The sequence below is a fragment of the Helicoverpa armigera genome, chromosome 6 (assembly GCF_030705265.1).
Source record: "Helicoverpa armigera isolate CAAS_96S chromosome 6, ASM3070526v1, whole genome shotgun sequence".
Classification (NCBI taxonomy): domain Eukaryota; kingdom Metazoa; phylum Arthropoda; class Insecta; order Lepidoptera; family Noctuidae; genus Helicoverpa; species Helicoverpa armigera.
In genome coordinates, this window is record NC_087125.1 from 13,011,296 (window position 1) to 13,031,018 (window position 19,723).

General features: G+C 35.0%; 2 protein-coding genes across 3 annotated transcripts in view; one reads left to right on the top strand and one right to left on the bottom strand.

Annotated features, from left to right (window-relative positions):
* LOC110379691 (dual specificity tyrosine-phosphorylation-regulated kinase 2) overlaps window positions 1-14,784 on the bottom strand; it is a 70,872-nt gene extending 56,088 nt beyond the window's left edge. The window contains exon 1 of one of the 2 annotated variants that reach the window (XM_064035240.1): window positions 14,223-14,784. In XM_064035240.1, the coding sequence (XP_063891310.1) occupies window positions 14,223-14,237 (15 nt within the window). In that variant the 5' untranslated portion in view covers window positions 14,238-14,784. Of the gene's footprint in view, window positions 1-9,909; window positions 10,086-14,222 lie in introns of those variants that run through there. The other variant, XM_064035239.1, reaches the window with a different exon arrangement.
* A 2,758-nt stretch (window positions 14,785-17,542) lies between these two features.
* Window positions 17,543-19,723, top strand: part of LOC110379696 (dedicator of cytokinesis protein 7) — a 33,696-nt gene continuing 31,515 nt past the window's right edge. Inside the window, exons 1-2 of the mRNA XM_064035131.1 lie at window positions 17,543-17,713; window positions 17,818-17,890. Of these exons, the coding sequence (XP_063891201.1) occupies window positions 17,679-17,713; window positions 17,818-17,890 (108 nt within the window). The 5' untranslated portion in view covers window positions 17,543-17,678. The remainder of the gene's footprint in view (window positions 17,714-17,817; window positions 17,891-19,723) is intronic.

Sequence of the window (19,723 nt, forward strand, 5' to 3'; positions counted from 1 at the left end):
CTTGTTGATATTGCAGTACGTGACATCGTTTCAATCATGCTTTATTTATTACGGTCTGTAATCTCGTCCTTTGGCCCATGTATATATTCATTTACTGTATACAATATATTCAAATAACTGACATGTTTATCTAATAACATACAATTAAGTCATGAATTCATGATGATCATGAAGTTCCTAGTGAAAAACTAATAGCAATGCTGTCAATAAACGATAAAATGTATAAAAAACCAGTGGTAATTTATCAAGTTTAATGTCCAATATCTTTTGAATCGGTGCTTTATATAATATTAAATCTAGATATCTTACAAATATGGCTGTAAAGCTATCGTATGACATAGAACTGGAATTTGGGCGTTGCATGGCGTTGCTGACTTTTGACTCCATACTAATATGGGCATGATCCTTTATTTTATCGACATTATTAGGTTACAAATCTTCATAAATGCTCTTTGTCTGGTATCAAAAGTAAGTTGAATCAAATTCATACTTAATATGGCCATCAGTATACCACTACACCTATAATTTTCCTTCATACTTTCACATGCTTAATTTTATTTTCACACACATACAACTGCTTAATATAATCGAATAACCAACGATTTTGATATGGAATAAAGTTTTACATTATCCAAACTCAATGAAAAACTGCAATTTAACGTAATAAACTTCAACAATCCAAAACTACTATAAAACTACAAAAAATCCTTAAAACACAAACAAAAGGTCAGTCTCTCGTCAGCTACAACATAGGGCCGGGCCCTTCGGGAGAGACGCATTCACGGCTCCCTTTAGCAGGTCAATATGAGGCCGGGAGCCCGTGACGTCAGAGCCTACGTCACGGAGGGAGGCTTATTTTATTGTGAGATAGGCTTTTGTTTATGTATAGAAATGTTGAAGTTGAAGAACAGTAAAAGTATGTGTTACTAATTGTGGAAAGGCGTGATGGTGGAAGTAGAAAACATTGTGTAGAGTCGTTCATAGAATAGAGAAATATATAATTTAGTAATTAGTATAATATAAAAGTAGTTAAAAAAGTACAGAATAACTACATACACATCTAGGCTTTAAAGTCTTACCTCAATAAAAAAGAATCTATTTCTAGTAAATAAATGACTGAATTTGATTTAAAGTGCTAGTAGTACTAGTTAAGTAGGGTATGTTCAGCAAAATAAATATACTAGCTTGAGCTAAACACCCTCTCATATTCAGATCCAGCATTTTTTATTTAGAATTCAAGTCACTTTCAAGTACAAAGTGAAACACTTATCCTTTACGCCCAGCTGATTGATATAATTTGAAAACGCTCTTGAAGAGACCTCAAAAATATTACCCAATAACTTAAACAGCTACCAAAATCCTTCTAAGCATCCTCAAACGCGTTATTACGTAACGTTTACTTGAAGAAAATTCGAGGATTCTAAATATAGAAAATCTTTGGGAACCCGTTCGTTTTACGAGAGCAAAGTTGCCTTGATCAATCACTCGAAGTCACTTGTTGCGTGGGTCAGCCATCCAATCCATCGACTGTATTCAATCTGACGGGATATTTACAATGTTTAGCTAAGTTACGGGGTTTTAGGTAAATGTATTGATTTTTAAGGCTCCATGAGGTTCGCTAAATCTTTTACAAAAATTCCGAGAATTTTTTGGCTCTGCTGTCTGCCTTTTAGTCACAGATGCAAATTTCAATTAATATTCTAACTTTCTTATTTTCACTATCATTCTAGAGCTTACCATGACTATATTACATAACACAAACTTACTAACGCTTATATAAAAAAAAACGAAAGAAATTAAACTGAAAGAAAATTAATTTCAGTCTGAGCGAACTTTTGACAAGGTAATTCTTTAAGCTGTTAATGTTACATAATTTATACTTGGACATCTGCTGGCTCTTTTTCTCATAAGTCTACTATTTTTCGCGAATAGATTTCCATTTTAATTTGAATGACAATCAAACTAATTACTAATCTTTGAATAAGAATGTATCCGTTGTAGGTAGTGTTTTAATTCCATATTGTCTCTGGATACAATAATAAAATAACATCAAAGAGTAAATACGTAAATACTCGTTAATCCAAACTATTTTGAAGGCCCACGTTTAATTACAAACTTGAGATTTTATATAAAAAGCCTCTTTGAAGTTAAAAGTATTGAGTAACAAAGAAACTCTTTACATAACAGGGTTTGTATTATGAATAATTTTAGATGGTGACTAGGCAAAAATTTTTCTTAACACTATTTTTTTTGCGTATCAAGGATCAAATTGCTACCTATAGCCAGTGTATACCAAGTGTAAAGGTAGAAAGGTAGCAATTTAATCCTCCAGAAATAAAATTAAGCAAAATTAAAAATTTTGGAAAAACCCGCGACGGTAAAAATCTTATTGAAAAATAATAAAATAACTCAAAACCCCCGACTTAACCCAATTATATAGGAATATCCGTCGGGGGCTGCCATTAAACCAGCTAAAGGATTCCTAGTGTCGTGAATACAATTATTGAAGAATTGTAGATCTTTAACGATGACATAAAATACACTCAATTAATTATTGAATTTTCATATAGAAAAGGCAGCCCCCGACGGTTATTCCTATATAATTGGGTTAAGTCGGGGGTTTTGAGTTATTTTATTATTTTTCAATAAGATTTTTACCGTCGGGGGTTTTTCAAAATTTTTAATTTTGTTTAATTTTATTTCAGACTTTTTAGAGAGCATATACGAATTATAGTCTATATAATATGTTATTGCAATATTATTTTGCACTGATATTTTAGCGCCCGCTAGTGAGTTACTGGCGTAATTTTTATTATTTGGGAACATGCATTAAGCACGTACACATTGCTGATGAAAACAGAATTGTAATCAGACGTTTTGATTATATTGCAACATTGTTTGGCACTAATATTGTGGCGCCCCCTAGTGAGTTATAGCCATGACACCTATCTAAGAACATGAACTCATCGAACACAAAACCGTTATTGAAAACCGCATCAAAATCAGATCATTAGTTTAGAAGGTAGGTGGGAACATTACTGTTTTGCACTAAAATTGTGGCGCCCCCTAGTGAGCTACAGCCATGACACCTGTTTAAGAACATGAACTCATGGAACACAAATCCGTTATTGAAAACTGTCTCAAAATCAGATCATTAGTTTAGAAGGTAGGTGGGAACATTACTTTGCTGTTTTTCTCTAATATTGTGGCGCCCTCTAGTGAGTTACAGTCATGACACCTGTCTAAGAACATGACCTCATCCAACACAAATACGTTATTGAAAACCGCATCAAAATCAGATCATTAGTTTAGAAGATAGGAGGGAACATTACTTTGCTGTTTTGCCCTAATATTGTGGCGCCCCCTAGTGAGTTACAGTCATGACACCGGTCTAAGAACATGAACTCATCGAACACAAATACGTTATTGAAAATTAAATTATAAATTTAAAAAAACCCCCGACCCAAAAAAAGTACGCAATAATTATGACAAAAGGTTAAAAACGCTAAACCCTATAAAAAGCAAAAAATAACTTTTAACACTACGTAAACTAAATTTTGTCGTGTCGGGGGACCGCTCTAATTCATTACTTTAGATATGTGTTTTTTTTTAAATGAATGTTGTAATTAGGTAGGTATCATTTGATTTATGTAAGTATTTATGAAGGTAAAAAGCGGTCCCCCGACACGTTAAAATTTAGTTTACGTAGTGTTAAAAGTTATTTTTTGCTTTTTATAGGGTTTAGCGTTTTTAACCTTTTGTCATAATTATTGCGTACTTTTTTTGGGTCGGGGGTTTTTTTAAATTTATAATTTAATTTTATTTCATGCTTTTTAAAGGAGCTCCTTAATTTTTCCTTCTTTCATTTAATTTATTTTATCTTAAGATGGGGTCGCTATATGCGATCTCAGCCAAAGGAAGCTGTTTAACAATCCTCATGACAAACTGGCTCTGGGAGAATTGCACAGATTGAGAAACAATAAAGATTAACCTTTCGACATTCTAGATTTTCAGCAAAAATATAAATCGGTTTATCCATTTCATTCCGGCATTCCAGGGTTTCATCCGCCACATCCCATTTCCAGCATCAGGTTCTCGTCAATCAGGAACATGAAGAGGACTCGTCAAGACAAATTCAACGAGCCCAAACTCGATGGGTTTACTAAAAGGCAGTTCAGGGTTACGTCTCCTACCTTCGTGCCCTAACAGCAGATCAGCTCAGTGGTTCCAAAAGACATTAGTGTTTCAAATTTCAGATCCCACATATACTTACAAGTAAATTGAGCGTGTAACATTCCTATCACATCTAGCAAACGAGCTGATGACCTTGAAGACCTGAACCGATTTCCACCAAACATAGCTAAGAACACTCCCGACTGACATACCTTTTAAACAAAAAAAACCGCATTACAATCGGATCATCCGTTTGGGAGCTACGATGCCACATACACACACACACACACACACAGACACGTCAAACTTATAACACCCCGTCGTTTTTGCGTCGGGGGTTAAAAACCGTATCAAAATCAGATCATTAGTTTAGAAGATAGGAGGGAACATTACTTTGCACAAACGCACACACAAACGCACACACAAACGCACACACAAACGCACATCTCTCACCCTAAACGCATATACCTGCTCCGTTCCGTCGTGGGTAAAAAAGGACCAAAGAAAGACTGAAAGCCGATCCAAATATCGTTCAAGGAAAAGACTGCGCAGTTGCATATTCAATTGTTAAATTCAATTTTAATTCAACGCATTGGAATTTCTCAGTTCGGAGAAAAACATATCAAAGTCATAAAGCCATATTATATGCTCTTTTGATAGCATTACGCAGAAACGAGTTATGTTAATAATTTTAACTGGAAATTCAACATGAGTGGGCTTACAAATCGCTTACAAAAGGCAAATATCATATAACTCTGACAATTTATTCCATAAAATTAACTGACATTAATTCACAGGAAGCTAAAAATTGGTTTTAACTTTAAAAATATAATTATACGAAACTAGCGGTTTTCTCGCATGCCGTGGGAACTACATATTTTATCATTACTCGGGAACAGTGTAGCTTTTCAACAGTGAAAGTTTTTCAAATCTGTCTAGTATTTTCGGAGCCTTTACGGTACAAACAAAAAATGATTCCTCTTTATTATATTAGTATTGACCAGTCCAACCAGAGTAACATTACTCACATTTCCGCAACAACTCCGCGGAATGGCTTATGCAGGAGGCTTTGGCCAGCAGTGGGACATTACAGTCTAACAAAAAAAAAGTATATACAGTACAAAAATCCGTCATCCCATAACACTACGTTAAAACACAATTGGGTACAAGTTATCTCCGGTTTCCATACGGTGACGGCGATAAGGCTCGCGTGGGCGTTTAATAAGGCTTCGTAAGCCTCATAAGCCGTGGTGTACACTGTCTGCTATACGTTATAATCATTGTGTGTTGTTGCCGTTTTATGACGATGTAAGGTTTTGGCACGTTTTGGAAGATGTATGGTATTTGGAAGCTGTGTTAGTAGGGTATTTTGGGTATTCAAAGTCAGATTCATTATCAGGTTTTTTTCGTCCCACTGCAGAGCAATGGCCTTCACTCACACGGAGGTGCTATGAACGCTTCAAGTAAGTTTACTGGATAAAAAAAAATATCCTCAAGTCCAAGGATTGCTACAAACACAATCACAGTGTTTCTATACTGAATTCAATCATTCAATTGCTCTAACTAATAGTTACTGCTGTGATTTCCATTTCGTCTTAACCAATTGACTTACCGATCTCGAAGTAAGGAGGGGTTTGCAGACAATAAATAAAGACTTTTCACATTAAAAATTGCTTTCATAACGCCAGTTTCTTTCAGAAAATAATACTGTATAATCACGTGACATTTCAAAAATATCAAGCTTACTTCTTTCCAATTAATTCGAGTATTTCCAACTCATTAAGTCAAAGACCTTTGAATTGAAACTCGATGATAAAACAGTAGATACTATATCAAGCGTGGGACGGTACACAACCCACACGTTTGCAACAATACAGAAACATTTTCATATAAAATTTTATTGAATCTCAATAAATGGAAACTTCTCAAACAAATTCCTATGCTAACGGTTTGTGCACGTATTGTCATGAGTTCAAATCCCGAGCAACGTACTAGCTAAAGTAAGAGAATATAAAAAAATTGAAAATCAGCTGACATATACAAAGCTTTGGCAGTCGGTTACGGGTAGTCAAAAGTCAGAAAGTCTGACAACCAGTCTTACCAAGGGGTATTGGGTTACCGGGTATCTGGTTTGAGAAGGTCAGATAGGCAGTCGCTTCTTGTAAAACACTAGTATTTAGCAGCATCCGATTAGGCTGGAAGCCCACCCCAATATAGTTGGGAAAAGGATAGGCAGATGATGTAATTTTTGGCAAATCACGATCAAAATATAAACCTTTCAACTACTCTGCCCATTCTACTAATAAACGACGCGTTAACTAACACCTCGCTCACCGCACATAGTTAAACCAAAGTCTTTGAAACCGCTATAAATAGACCAAAGGTAAGCGCGCGGCCAAAGAGTAGCGGAGGTAGAATTGCACGACGGCTACGGGCTACGGCGTAGTACGTCTACGATAGCCGCGCGTAGCTCGTAGCCGAGACCTACGTGTTCTGAATTTGTTACCTACATAGTACCACTTTTGTAGTTATTGCAGTCTAAGATTTAATTATTATTTTTTTTGAAACATTTTTATAAAGAATGCCACGTAAAATCCACAACAAATAACTATAATATAAAACAAAACTTATAAAATACTATTCAGTAAGTATCAAAAATACAGTATCGACTTAATAAGCGACCACAGAATAAAATAAATAAACCGATAAACCCCATAAACTAATGAGTTAATATTTTATCTACCATCATATCATATCAACTTAATTAAAATGCACAGTTCAGCTAACTGAAACACAGATAAGGCTGACAAAAGCCGATTTCCGTGAAACACGTCGACAAAAATCATAGACAATGAATATTAAATCATTCACATGCTGGACAGTGAAGGACATGAAAATTGAAAAACGCAAAACTAAATAATAATTTCATAGATTTGACAACACTATTTTTAAATTAATATCGATAAAAGATATATAATATCGATCGAGCTTCAAGCTATAAGTAGGTACCGAATGTTTCGAGCAATTGACAGCTGTCAGTTTTCAAAATTACCGTTGTTTGTACTAACTGCACAAAACATTTCGGAACCCCTCTACGTGTGTATATTTAGGATTAGTGCAGTTTGGAAGAACTAAAAAAATATCATAATAATTAAAAAAAAAACTAAAATAAGAACGTTACAAACGAAAGTGGAGATAGAAAGCAACAAATTTTCTCATATCCCGTTTCGAAACTTGTACAAAAGAAAAACTATCAAAGCAATTTTCCTAACACGTTGTATCACAAAAATAACTCATTAATAATGTTTGCTAACCCCTGCCCCTAGCCGCGGTAATCCCGACAAGCTTCAATTTTGAGCGGATTACCGTCTATTGATCACGGTACTTGTGTGATATGAATTATTATACCGTACGGGTAGTGCCTACAAAACTGGGATCTGGTTTATAAATAGCTGAGAATTTTTGTGATTTTAGGAGTATTTTTAAGTAAGCAGATGTTTTTTAATCCGTTTTATATTTAACTCGCTATTTTCCGTGGCAACTTCGTTCCGTAAGTAGATAAAATATTAGCTTATGTTTCAAGCATACTGCAGCTTCCCCACAGTGACAGAATTTTTTAAATCGTTTCACCATTTTCAGATCCTTTAGGATGCGAACAGACGTAAAACTTAAGCTCTCAAGATAATATTCGTTTTAGATTAAATCCGTGTACGAGATTATTAAACCCACTTCATCTTTACAGGTATTTTTATAAGCCCCTTTAAGTGATATTTCTTTTAAGCTCTCCGAATGTACAAAATATAGGTACCTATCTACAATGCTAGATAGATATGAAACCCTTTGCTGCTAAATTTATCTGCGGCTGACATTTGCTTGCGTGGGTGGAACCACTTGATGGATGTTCTTGTTTGATGGTAAACTAACGGGTTACCTGCGGTTTCCATCAAACCCTGAAGGCTGAAGGAGGTTTAGGTTAAAAATAGGATGTAGTTAGATCCTTTTCAATCACGGTAAGATTGTCGTTTATTTTGTCATTCGCTCCCGCCCACTGCCCGCGTCCCGTGGGAACTACGTCGCGAATCGCGTACTCAGATAAAAAGTAGCCTAATAGCCTTCGTCTACATTTTTTTTTAAACCAATACTCCCACAGATTACAAATAAAGTCTTCGACATCGCAATGCCGTCAGCGTATTGGGTACACTGCCGGGTGAAAGTATAAGGACCAATTTTTCGACGCCCACTTTTAGTTTTAAGTTTCTTTTTTTATGTAAATAAAGTTAACGTTAAAATAATGAACATTTAGTCTTCAGCTTTTCAATATAAGTTATGTCTGTTTAATTCATTTTGTATATCATGGGCTACAATTTTCAAAAAAATAATCGTTTCTAGCCCTTTTCTACTACAATTTATCTCCGTCTTTTACAAACGGCTAACAAATTGATGCAAATTGAAATAAATGAGTTGACTTTAAAATAGGCTTTCGAAATTCGACACAACGACCGATTTCAGTCTGCAGTCTCGTCACCTCGTCACCTACTCTAGGTCGTCTGGTCCTCCTTATCAGACCTTGGAGGGGAGACGAGGGCACTGACTGACTTTGTGACACTCCTGAGGTATTCGTCATAGTATTGTATCAATTTGAGTGTTTATGTATGTTTTTCATAGAATTTTTAGTCTCTCGAGTGTTCTGAATTAAATTATATTTTTTATTTTTTGTTGACAGTTAACTACTTTCCTAATCAAGATTTTTATAAAATACGCAATCCTAGAAAGCAGTGCATTAAATTATTTTCTAGGATACATTAATTTCGTATTGCACTAAACCAAAGCGCAAATTGAAGTTCAAATACATACTGCATTTGTGAGTTTTCATAAAACTTAAAATCTTAACGTTACTTTTCATTGCATTCTCACGGTTTTCATTTCACAAATACTAGAGGCAGATAGGTACGGCCAGACTTGATTCCAAAAAAAACACGACTCGAGCGCTCGAGTAGGGAATGCGCTGGCTGGGCTATTGTGCAAAATATTATTTTTACGTATGGTATATACTTTTAAGCCTTAGAATTACTTATTTATTTACTCTAGGAAGACTAACAAACTTTAATATTGCTGCTACAGTATCATTAAATTATTAAAAACGAGCCGTTTGTCCGTCATAAAATTCAGTTCAACCAGACCTTGCCGTGTCTGCACTATGTTATAGCAGAAATATTTTAGCTTCAAAAGGATTGATATAAAGAGTGTGGAAGGGAAGATTACTAATTAAAGCAGGATGATTACTGAATATTCTGATATCTTAAACCTTAATTAAGAGAAAACTATATATCGAATCCAAAATATTTACGCTACCTACTATTGACGGACAGACATGTTTGCGCGTTGCAGGTAATGCTATGTTCCTAATACTGAAATTCTGAGCCCTATAGCATTATACAAATAACTTTAATTATGCGTTATAGTCAAGTTATGTGTCTAGAACATTATCTAACTTAACTGCTTCATAAGTAATTTTTGGTAATTAAAAACACATAACTTTATTTAGTTACTAAAGCTTTTTAAACATGAAATAAACCACAAAAGCGAAAACATCAAATAATAAAGTACAAAAAAGCCTATACAGGATCTAAAATCAGAAAAAAAAAACCCTAAAGAACCCAAATACGAAATAGTTAAGTCATAAAACCGCATTTGGTGGGACGCCCGTGCAAAGTACTTAGGCAAAGGTATACTCACATTCGGCCTCTGCGGCATACTGTCAACGCCCATTTTGAGACACACTATCACTCATTATACGTTACCAAAGTCTTTGAAAAAAGCTTTTATTATGATTGTGAAATGTTTTTTTTTCTTTATTGTTATAATTTTAGCCGCAGCGCGGCTGACTGTATACTCCCATCACGGCTGGGAAGAGTACTGGATGGGCTAGTGAGGGGACATGATTATCGATAGATGTCTCGGTAAATATAAAATTGCATGTAACAAAATATAGACTGTGGTGAGATTTTTGTGGCTTATTCCTCATTATTTATTGTAATTTTAATAGTTGTGTACTGCATATCATCAAATTGGGATAAATACTTCTGCGCTGTTAGTTTTGTGTAGTGACTGCGATTTTATCATCCCAAATTACTTTTACCACATAACTCTACCCAATATTTCAACACCAACATCTATCTACCACAAACAAATATTACCATCAATTAAAATTATCGACAAACCACCACCCCATGCCTAGCCTGCTAGATGCTGCGCGCGCCGTCCAACCCCGAAGCTTGCCTCACACCTTATCTCGGAATACCAATCAAAACTGAGCCCTTTTTACTAAGGAATAGAGTATAATTTCGTTGTAAAGCCATTGTCCTTCGTTTTCGTTAGCAGTTCAAGTCATGATTGGCAGCGATGTGACTGCTTTCAGTTAAGAATGAGTGAAATGGCTACTTTAGGTAAGTGTTGCAATTTTGGAATGATTCAGATAATAAGAGTTACTTGACGCATCAGCTGCTTATGTAGGTATGTAGAAATTGCTGTCAGCGGTTTCATCAGCGCCCCGAGGAAACTACTTCGCGCACCTTTATGAAGAAAAGCTTTAAAGCCTTCCTCGATCAACGGGCTATCTATATTTTCCTTTTGATGGGAAATCATCAAATGGCCCTTCCGCTGTGCAGCGTGAGGGAGTGTCAGACTCTTACTGACTAAAAGCCATTATGTTCTTTCTTAAGCCCTTTATGGACCAGGGCCGCGGTAACACTTTCGAACAATCTTATAGATTAAATGTTAGCCTCTTTTTGTAAGACATTATTTTAGACCAAACTAAACTATAGATAACCAGCAAAAAAAAAACAAGTTTCAGTTTAACAAGTTTTCAGACTCAGTAAACCATTTGACATTATCGAAAGCTCGCTTATTTGTATCTACAAGATGGGTTAAATATATCTTCTATAATTAATGTAAACTTAGAAGTAGATAGACCCTTTAGGAAAGGTCAACTAGAACTTTCAAAGGTCTCGTTGACACGTTCATTCTCAGAATTCAGTATTAAGACCGATTATAATTTAAATAGTCTTTGAATTTATATCTCCTTTGAGATAAATTAAAGAGGTATAAGGAAGTTTAAATAACTAAGTATCAAAATTGGATATTTTGACGTAATTTTAGATAGAGTGTGTATATCCTCATAATACTATTTGTAAGTATAGAAAAGCGACAAAGTGCGGTGCTTTATGAAAAGTTGCGAAAATAAGCAATTGTTAATAAATATTCATATGCGTAAGTTATTTATTTATCAGATGTTCACAGTTCCACGGAGACTGTGGAAAGCGTCGCGATTTAATATAACCATCGTTATTATGTTGTTGTCAATACATAAATACTTTGTTTTGATGTGGATTAGATTTGTTATCTGTGTTATAACATTTTCCACAGTACATAGTGCACTCATGAATTAAGATACTTTTTTATTACGAATATAATTTTCAAAATTCAGTACAACAAATTGAAAGGTTTACAGCCCTTAAAAACACAAAACATTAATTCTCATCGGACAATTTAGCAACACTACTACGAAATCGTAGCACTTGCTACGAGTACTACGATTCGTAGCGCCAACATTCCAAAAATCCATTACACGTAGTAACCAGACTTACGTTCCTTTACACAAAACAATAAAAATATATGAGTAGCCGTACAAGTGATTTCTACTTTAGTCATAAAACTATATGGACCACAACATAATGTGCGGAGAAATTCAATTTTGTACTGGAGACTGGAAATTCCGATGCTAATAGTAAAATTTTGTGTTTTGTTTCGGTCGTGTTATCTACAATGTAGATTTTACATGATGCTATTTTATGCTAGTTTTAGTGAACAGCTGCATCCTGTTAGGCTGGAAGCCGACCCCAACATAGGCTCGGCAGATGAAGAGATGAGCCTTTATTAACAAACAAAGTTACAAAGAGTTATTTTAGCATTTAATACTACCGAAGACGATAGATTTTTTTTTCTAATTTTAAGTATAGGTGAGACTTCAGGTACTTTTTCCAAAATATACCTCGCAATATTCCACACGTTAATTTCGGCTATTTTTTGCCACAAGTTTACTGAAAATTTAAACTACTATCGCGTCATGGACTAAAAAACGTATACCATTCCAAGTAATTCTTAAAATGTTCGACTCATGTACCTACATACCAAATTCTGTAATTCCATTCTAAAGTATCCTCTCCTAGATAAAGCGATAACCGCTTGAATCTTATAACTTAGACAATAAAAACACGGGCCAGAGCATTCACTTGGAACTCGGTAAGTGCACATACATACAGACAGTCCAAATGTCAGCGCTATTGATGAACGAGGTTCACGCTACACGAATCATTATGTACTTGCAACTATTTCTGGAATGTTCGATAGATACTCCTCGAACTCAAGCTTTTGGTTTTTATCTACATATTTCAAATAAGTTGATCAAAGCTCTGTCGAAATGACAAGCCAGTTGTACGGTTCAAAAAAATGGGCAGCCGCAGACTCTTACTGACTTAAACCCACCATCCTACTATGCTCTTTCTGGACCCCTTTGTGTTTTAGGGCCGCTGTAACTCGGCCAGAACCTTACTAAAATTATAAATGCGAAAGTAAAACTATTTGTGTCTCAGTTTATTGCAAAATCCTCGCCACGTCCGCCTGTCCGCGATGAAGTCAAACTGTTAACTATATTTTTATGTGGTATCCACCAATAGCTAAATAGAGTGATTCATGACGAACGAAAACACCTAGGAAGTGGTGAAGGGGAAGGCAGTTGTGAAGGATACGCGTTTTGGGGGCTTTGTTTTGTAAACTTTAAAAACTGTTTTGCAGCTAATATAAAGTATATTATTTTGAGTTTTGAAAGGTTTAATAGGAACAAACCAGGAGAGATCGCATAGTCATAAACTCAAGTACACCCTCGTGATCAACAAGGATAGCTACTCCAATAACTACCTATCGTACTGACAGACAGTCGTCCTGATTGTGAATCCACTATTGATTGCCGCTGTACTTCACAAATGTATGGAAATTGATAAAGTGCGTTAGCATTGGACGCGACCGCAGGTATGGGTCTGTAAGAACGCAAACCGCGGTTTTGATCACTGAGTCTGAGTATGCAGTGCATTATTATTATTATATACATAGAGATTTCAATATTTTATTTAATACATTTTATATATCTACGAGTGGTTATTCTTTCTGACTGCTTAAAAGAAGAGGCAGACAGTAAAACGTTCTACTAATTACGCCGTAGGCTAGAGCTAAGAAAAATATCGTTAATTGAATAAAATGTGAGAAAATATAGAATTTGAAAAGCCTTAACTACGCCCGTGGTATGAACACTTACTTAAACCTAGATTAAAAAAAAACATGAATCTCTCTATGTAATGGGACACACCGTATGAAAATCAGCATAGTAATTTCTAACTTTATCGCAAAGACAGTTGGACAAACAGACGCAGCAAAGTATTTTAATATGTAATAAATTGTGAAACTATAGTTCATAACTATGGTTTCGAAACTGAAGCTCAAATTCACAACATTACTAATTAGTAATTAGTTTTGAGGAGAGGTAGGTAGGAGCTAAAAATTAGGTACGTACTCCATTTATCGAGGAAAGCTAGTACGAGTAGGTTACTTTTTATCTGGGTGCGTATAGTAGCTCGCATGAAACTTTGGTGAAACCGCTGCCAATAGCTAATATCTTGATAAACAAGATTCACGATGATAGCTATTTTCTTTTATTTTCAGGATATGGTTGTCTCATGAAGTAGGTCTGTAGTGTCTCTGGTAGCGTCTGTACTCAAAGGTACCTATATCCCTCCAGCTGCAACCAGCTGATGCAGCCATATTTATGACTTAGGTAAGCAAATGAAGACATGCCTATATTCTTTGATTATATATATGTCCCTATATTGCTAGAATATTTTCTCTATTCCTGATGTACTTACCAGTAAGTAATTTATCTAAGTTGGCATAATTTCTAATTCATAAAAATACAAATTAATATTTGATGGTGTACTCACGTCATACAGAATCATGTCGAGTGTCGTTGTGTCGGTCACCTGTTGCACTGTACTTAACTTTAATATAAGTTCTATTTTATTTTAGCACTTATTTACTACATATAAACAAATAACCTAATTTTATGCTCTTACAAAATAATATTTATCAATATTTATTTATGGTAGTATTGTTTTTTTTATTGATATCCGAACTCTTTTTTCGCGGCAGTTCCTATTTTTTTTGCAATTCGAGGTACAGTCCAGCAGCACTTTCGTATCAATTATTTTTAATACAAAAATTAATGTCTTAACAAATAAATTGTTCTTAATTCAAAACACAACACAGAATGGTAACACTGTTAAACTAAGTTCTAAATTCAAATTTGAATACAAATTGTTCGATAACGTTTAATTTATGCAGTAGTTTTGTGAAAATGAAGCGATATTTCTTATTGTTTTTGTTATTATTTATAGTTTTGGCGAAGAGACAAGCGTACTATGTGGCAGCGCGGTGCACACTGGGGCGGTTAGCCGCCCTGCGTACTTGGGCGGGGCAGACGGGAGAGAACATTTTAATTCACTTAAACACGACTATCACTGCTAACTTAACTTTTTAACCAGTTCTAAGTTTTTGAAAGCTACTGGAACTAAATTAACTGCACAATTGTGTGAGTATTATAATCGTTTTTATTGAAGACATTTAGAGGTGTTTTGAAAGGCATCCGATTCAAAATTCTCTTGTCTGTTATTGCGTTCTAAATACCAAGTTTCTCTCGTCTTTATATTGTCTTAAATATTAATCTATGAAGATAATTCAATTAATTGAAATGCCTCACAATACAGACTTTGCAGTTCGTAAACGAAATCTTTCTTATAGATATAAAATGGAGAAAACTAGGTAATATGAAATGTGGCAGGCCATTACGCGCATAACGTTTATGTTAAATTGAGGAAAATGGCGACAATTTGAGGGAGCGCACGCAAATAGGCCAGCGTTTATTTTAATATTAAACGCATTTGTCTGAAAATTTAATACTAACTGTATATTGTTAGTATGTAGGTAACGGATGAAGACTCACATACATGCACTAGTTACTTTTGTCTACGTGATCGCTATAAACTGTCTTGATTTTTCATTACTTAATTAAATTGTATCTTCAAAATCATTGATAAACGATGTTGGCATCAAATTTATCATTTGGCTTTAGCATTCAGGCTGAATGCTATGCTCTAAATACTCAAACCTTTCCAACTTGACTTTAGTTTTTAACTTAATAGTAGGTTTTTGTATCGCAGTTTATGTAGATAATTGTGACAGAGACAGAATGGTGTTTGAGAAGTCCTTACGTTCTATTTGATAGTAGATAGATCTACAGTATTATAGGTACCTAAATTGCTAGACCAGTCATTGACCTGGCATAAACTCTGATTCCAGATGGCTGCTTCATTTGCAGAGAGCATTTATAATATACAATTTCCATGTAGACATGAGATGAATTATATCCTTAGTGGATATAAGTAAATAATGTCGTCAAGGTAACTCTTCTGTATCTCACATAGGTATGTAGGGGATTCTCATCCTCTGAGCCTTTTTCCCAACTATGTTGGGGTCGGCTTCCAGTCTAACCGGATTCAGCTGAGTACCAGTGCTTTAGTGCTCCTAGTGGATTCTATCCCTACATAAATCAAAGAACTCTGTAGATTTCATCATGAGAAAATTTCACACTATAAACTCTTTTCTCAGTCAACTTTTTCAATTACAATTTTTCAGTAGCTCCTAGTTACACACAAAAACACCTACCCAACTTTAATTAACGTCTAACCCTCAACAAAAAAAAAACCTCACAGAATAAAAAAACAGCGCACTTTTTCAAGTGCGTGTATAATCTGTGCGGGTCCCGTGTCAGTGAAGCCCGCACCACGCGACCTGCAATCCAATTAGATTTCAAAACGTGCGCCAACAGAACAAACGGATTACTCATATGCGCAGTTTGTCTCACAGATTTTATAGCACGAGATACGTGCGTGGGATGGTCAAAGGGTTTTGTTTGCGAGTTTTTTTTAAACAATGTTGTGTCTGAAAAACTTTTTTTTTCCAAAAAATCAAACCAACTACAGTAGTAGGTATACGTAGAACATTGTCAAAAGTCTGACAAATGCTATGCTTGGTATGGTAAAACCGTCATTAAAATCGGTTCAGCCCAACGTAAGATAATCGCTCACAACCCAACATACAGCACAAACAGAGAAACACTTTTTTTGAAGTCGGATATTTTTTTTTATCAAATTTTGTTGAAATTGGTGAAGGTATTATATTTAAAACTAGCAATTTAGAAATAATAACTGCTAAGGAAAATTGCTGAATTAGATTCTTCCAACATCCGCATAAAGTAGCCTTTGTCCTGACTAGCTACATGTACCGACCTATATATTTTCATGTAAATCGGTTAACTAGTTTCGCTGCGAAAGCCAAGCATTAACTAGGTACACTAGATTTTATAAATTAGTGTTAGATGAAGGCCTGTAAAAAGAGGCGAATTCTGTCTTTATCATCGTATGCAGCTTCCTAAAAAAAACGTTTAAAAAAATCTTACCACCCAAAGAGTTAATACGGGGCCCTATCAAGAGAAACATCGAATTTTTCGTCACATATTCAATAATAAGTAGGTAAATTAGACTCTGACATTTGTTTTTTGACAGTTCTGATATAAAATTCTCAGTCAGTCTCAGTCTCAAAAATTAGACATCGTGTTTCATTAAAAACTATTTTATTTAATTCAAAACCCAGTGTTCAAGAGACAATAACTCTTTCGTTAGCTATCTAAATCGTTACAAAAGAACCGCATCCAAATCGGTTTATGCGTTTAAGAGCTAAGGTTACGCAGACATACGCTACACACGTAGCCATCAAACTTATAGTAAAACAGCGTAGCATCGTGGCTAAAAAGCCCTTGAACAATATTATTATCCAATAGATTATAAAACGTTTCCATTAATTGATTGAAGGAAGTCTTAGGGTAATTAGGTATCGCGTGACATTGTCTGGACACAGTTATAAGACTTGAATGCGACCTTGGTCTCAGATTATTTTCCAAGTTCAAGCTCATTAAAGCATGTAGTTAACTGAATGATATAGGTATGTGCTTTCATACAAGTTTTTACCTAAATATACAAAATGTTGTAAATTATATACATAAATACTTAACAAAAAATAAATAATTAACAACAAATATAATTATTATTTTATTATCTTCCAATGGAATGTAAATAGAAATCTTTCAACCACTGGACCGTAACTATAACAAAACTAAAATGGCAACCCACAACCAAGCTGTCAAGTCAATCGAAAAAAAAAAACTAAAATGTCAAATCTGTAAACAAGAAATCGTGGATGTTTGTTTTTTAACGGAATCTTATGTGAAATAATCAATAAATAACGTTTATTACTGAGTAAGAAGTTTATTAAAGTTATTTTAGATGACTCTTGGACGTAAATACCAGCAATCTTCCGGGTAAATGGTTCTCCTGCCCTTGTAGCGCTGTCCCTGGTTGGCGATGCATGAACGGTCTTTATCGTTTATAAATACGGCAAAAATTGATTTTTCCCTATTTATAGGAATGCTGGGGAGGCTCGTAAGGTGTATTCTAACCAGTCGAAGGTCGGGACTCTATCTGGTTGCTCGTCTTCTGTAAGTTATCCTACTAAAACTGTATATATAAAATCTTAACACATAATCTTTATGAATCACCCTTTCCCTGTCCTTATTTGTGGTGCATGCTTTGAATAGTTTACTAATTGATTGCTGGTACAGTAGCCACCGTTACTTCATACTAATATGTTAATCTATTTGCCAATACTTGAGTTATTGTCTCAACTCAGGTTTCATAATCCAAGTAAAGTACAAGTACTAACATTTTATTTAATCACAAGTGTGTTATATATTCAAAGTTTTTCGAAAATTATAAGGTAAGTTTTAGCATGTATAAAATAACAGCACCTGCTTTCTTATTCTTGAGATGAATCCACAGTTTTAATTTATGTAAAGAGAAAGTATGATATAAAGTACTTCATTGTGATTATGAATTTGTTGAATGATAATAATTGTGTTTAACTATGTGTCCATTATAATTCTAAGAAGCACTCTTATCTGTATACATAGTACAGTAGCGCCTGGCGCGCTCGCGACTGGGATCTTTTATATATTTAAATAAAAGATTGCTAATAACTTTAACTTTTTGTTTATTGACTGATGGCAGAGAAGTGACAACTTCCATATAAAAACCTATTCTATTTAAATCTAATTAACATCTAAATAATTTTGCCGGACTGCCGGACCTGAGGTCCCGGGTTCGATTCCCGGTTCGGTCAACATTTGTGTGATGAGCATGCTCGTTTGCCGTGGTCTGGGTGTTACAATATGTGTTTATAAATATGTATATATGTAGCTATATGTAGTTTATCAGTTGTGTTAGCACCCATAACACAAGTTAATTAATAACATACCATGGGGCTAACCGACCTGTGTGAAAAGGTGTCCCGACATTATTTATTATTATTATTTATTTATCTAATATATTTACATAGTTGTCAAGCCAGTAATAAAATATAATGTAAAAAAACCTTACGATGCAAGAGTGGCTAACTACTCTACAGTAAACATCACAATCTCTTTGCACTAAAGAGAAATTGTCCATAAATCAAACATGAAACTATATACTTAACATTTTATTTAGCGCTCACATACATTCGTGATTATATGACTGTATAAAATCATTTGTGTCTCGCTTATATCTGCGCTCTGGTACACAACATGTTTCACAGGTTTCACAAGTAGAACTATTCAGTGCACCTGGATAAAAAGTAGATTAGTTTATTACTACTTAAAAAATGGGGTATGTAACACTGAAATTATTTCACAGTCAAACAAACAAACTCCAAATTTATAATATTAGTATAGATAGAGTATTTTTGTATGTATAATTTAGGCGATCACCAAAAATATTTTTAAGACTCTAAGCTGAGGCACCAAATAAAATAAACAACTCCAAAAAAAATAAATTGACTTTATTAAAAGGGCACTAAAGTATATAATATTATGATCCAAAAAATAATAAAATAACATCAGAACAATCGCAAATCTCGCACAAATATTATTTTTGGTTCCCAAAATGGATTAATGGTGACCAAATTCTATCCAACTAAAAGATTAATATTACTACCAAAATCAAAGTTAGTGACGAAAACGAATCGCTGCAAAACCGACTCCACGTAGTCTAGTCTGCCCTACCCCTAGAGTGCAATTCAAAACCGCGTAGGCGCAGAGGGGCGAGGCGGCCTGCGAGCTGAGGCGCAGGTAGTTTTTAAGGCTCGCCGCCGCGGCTGAGGCTGGCCGGCAGAGCCGGCCAGCAAGCCGAAGCTGCGGTGGTGAGCGTGAAAACCATCTGCGGCGATAAGCTCGCATGGGACCGCCGGAGCCCCGCAGCGCCGGAGCCGTGACAGAAGCCATGCTTGCTGCATGTTG